This window comes from Chelonoidis abingdonii, chromosome 4, assembly GCF_003597395.2.
Source record: "Chelonoidis abingdonii isolate Lonesome George chromosome 4, CheloAbing_2.0, whole genome shotgun sequence".
Lineage (NCBI taxonomy): Eukaryota > Metazoa > Chordata > Testudines > Testudinidae > Chelonoidis > Chelonoidis abingdonii.
Window position 1 is genome coordinate 1231154 of NC_133772.1, and position 2940 is coordinate 1234093.

Here is a 2940-nt window from a genome sequence, read left to right on the forward strand (position 1 = left end):
CCCCGCCCCTTCCCCTGAGGCCCCGCCCCTGCACCGCCCCTTCTCCCTCAGGCCCTGTCCTCACTCAACCTCTTCCCATCTCCACTCTACCCCCTCCCCTGAGGCCCCGCCCACCTGCCACTTGCTGCTCTCCCCCCTCCCCTCCGTGCCGCCACCAAACAGCTGATGGGCGGCGTCCCCGAAGTGCTGTGGCCGGGGGTGCTGGGCCCCCTTATCCCCCCACGGGTGTTTGAGCTCTGGAGCCCCCCAAAGTCGGCGCCGGTGCCCGGCCCCCAGCCTGCCCAGCTCCGCCGGGTTTATGGCTGTGCGAGCAGCGGGTGGGACGCCAGGCTCCGGGACACCGTCCAATTCCTTTGATCCCATCTCGCCGTCCCTTTGCCTGGAGCCGGTTCTGGAGATTCCTGGGCCCGGTTCTTACAATGAATCCCTCTGTGTTATGCACCAGCTCGGCTCCGGGGCCGGCAGCCACTCCTACTGCCACGGTCGCCGCTTTGCCATCTGAGCGGCTGGAAAACCGGCAAAGGAAAAGTGCCCGGTTAGCCGGATCGCAAAGCGCGTCTCCCCCCGTGGGGTTGGCAAATCCCAGAGCCCACGGCACAGAAATGGCTGCTCACCTTCCCCGAGGTGAACCCGGCTGAGCGCTCGTCCCCGACTTCAGCTGCAGCAAAAAGAAAAAACCTGCTGCTCTTGGCCTGTTGAGATCGGGAAGCACAAAGCAGCTTGGGGAAAAACCATGGCCCGGACGGCCATTTCGTCACAATGGGTTTTCTCTTTCTTACGGCCCCGGCCCACCTGTCGCAGCACCATCTTTTGCGAGGCCCCCATGGCATCCCCACAGCTGGGCTGGCGATGAAACTCGGTGATGTCAAAAGCAAAGGGGACAGTCAGCCATTGCAAAACCACGGCAAGCGAACGCCTTTGCAACCCCCCCCAAAACAGCACCAATGCCCTGGCAAACCGGCCAGGACAGAAAGAGTCTAAACAATGACAACACAACCACAGCAAAAACAAGCAGGAAAAACCATTGCAAAAACCCACAACAAAGACGTCACAAAAATCACAAGGAAGAAAAATGGCAAAAACACAAAACCCCAAAACGTTGCAAAAACTATGAACAAGCTTGAAAAAGTGCAAAATCAGCCACAAACACGTTGCAAAAACAACCAGGAAAAAAATGGCAAAAAGAACATGGCAAAGATCTTGCAAAAAATAACATGAAAAAAACAATTGCAAAACACAAAGCCAAAAATATTGCAAAAAAACCAAGGAAAAAGACTGCAAAAAACACAAAATCAGCAACACAACCATTACTGGGGGAGGGATATCTCAGTGGGTTGAGCATTGGCCCCTTAAACCCAGAGTTGTGAGTTCAATCCTTGAGGGGGCCACTTAGGGAACGGGGGTAAAAATCTGTCTGGGGACTGGTCCTGCTTTGAGCAGGGGGTTGGATTAGAGACCTCCTGAGATCCCTTCCAGCCCTGATAGTCTGTGATTCATTGCAAAAACAAGAAGGCAAAAGACTGCAAGACCACAAAATCAGCAACACGACCATTGCAAAACCACAACAACAAGGGGGAAAAAACATTGTAACAACAAAACTGCTGCAAAAATGACAAGGAAAAACATTGCCAAACCAGCACCACCCAAAACCTGCAAACCCCAGCCAGCCAGCAACACAAACATTGCTGGAAGCCAGGGAAAGGCGGTGCAGAAACAAGACGATTACAGAACACCAAAGTGTTTGCCGTCGCGTGGGGGTTTGGGTTTGAAACGACACTTTGTGCCCAAGCAGCCAGGAATCGAGCTGGCGTTTGGCGGAGCAGCTGCCGCTTTGATTTCGTACGATGCAGCTTTCACCACGTCACCTCCAGCCATTCCAAACGCTGCGTGGGCCCCGTGTTTGCGTTTCCCCCCAAAGACTTTTCTCTTCCACCTTTAGAGCCGTTTCCGATCCCAGAACCGAAAGGCCACAAGAGGAAATGGGGGTGGGGGTGGGGATGGAAGCTTTTGTTAGATTTGTGAAAACATTCATCACTTTACAACACTCGTTAACCCACTTTGCGGCCAAGGCCCCGGGTTCCTTCACACGCGGCTCCAGCGAGCGCCAGCCACGGACGCATGCGAAAAGAAACTTTTGTTAACCTCAGATTTTGTGGCGTCTTATCACCTTCCTTGGGCTTTGGCCAAGTGGGGTCCCAGGTCGTGCAAGCCCCCTTGTTCCGAGCGCCCCCGAGGCTGGGACCTGGTACCACGCTCGTAGCTCTGGGCCAGCTCGCTGGGATGCTCCGGGACCGTCTGTGGAGTAACCCCCCCGCACAGCCTGATCCAGGCACTTTTCCATCCGCTTCAGCCCAAGCTGTCCCCATGGCCCGGGGCTGGGCATCAGCGGGGCGGGTTGTTGGGGGACCAGCCCAACGCCAGAGGGCTCCTGCCCACCAAGGGGGAGCCGGGCCGGGCAGGGACCGTCCTTCCCTGGGCCAGTGGCTGTCGGGCAGCGCCGGAGACGAGCTTCGAGCTCCATGGGGCTGTTCGGCGGGTGGGAGTAACACCCCTGGGTGCTGAGTGCTGGGTCATGCTGAGCTCCTCCCCAGGGTGGGCTGTGGATTGACCTGCCTCGGCGTCGCTCTTAGCCCAGCGCGGAAACATGCGCAGGCAGACAGGGCGTATGGGGAGCTGGAGGGAGAGAGATGGAGTGGTGGGGGGCTGGGAGCCAGGACTCCTGGGTTCTCTCCCTGGCTCTGGGAAGGCAGTGGAGGCTGGTGGGTTAGAGCAGGGGGGCTGGGAGCCAGGACTCCTGGGTTCTCTCCCTGGCTCTGGGAGGCAAGTGGGGGCTGGTGGTTAGAGCAGGGGGGCTGGGAGCCAGGACTCCTGGGTTCTATTCCTGCCGTCCCCCTAATGTCCTTTTGAGGGGCTGAGAACGTAACACCCCAAATGTGTGAC

General features: G+C 57.5%; 1 protein-coding gene across 1 annotated transcript in view; it reads left to right on the top strand.

The window, feature by feature from the left end:
• The first annotated feature begins 1609 nt into the window (after positions 1-1609).
• The window catches only part of LOC116823221 (zymogen granule membrane protein 16), a 5436-nt gene continuing 4105 nt past the window's right edge, over positions 1610-2940 (top strand). The window contains exon 1 of the mRNA XM_032777642.1: positions 1610-1839. Within this exon, the coding sequence (XP_032633533.1) occupies positions 1610-1839 (230 nt within the window). The remainder of the gene's footprint in view (positions 1840-2940) is intronic.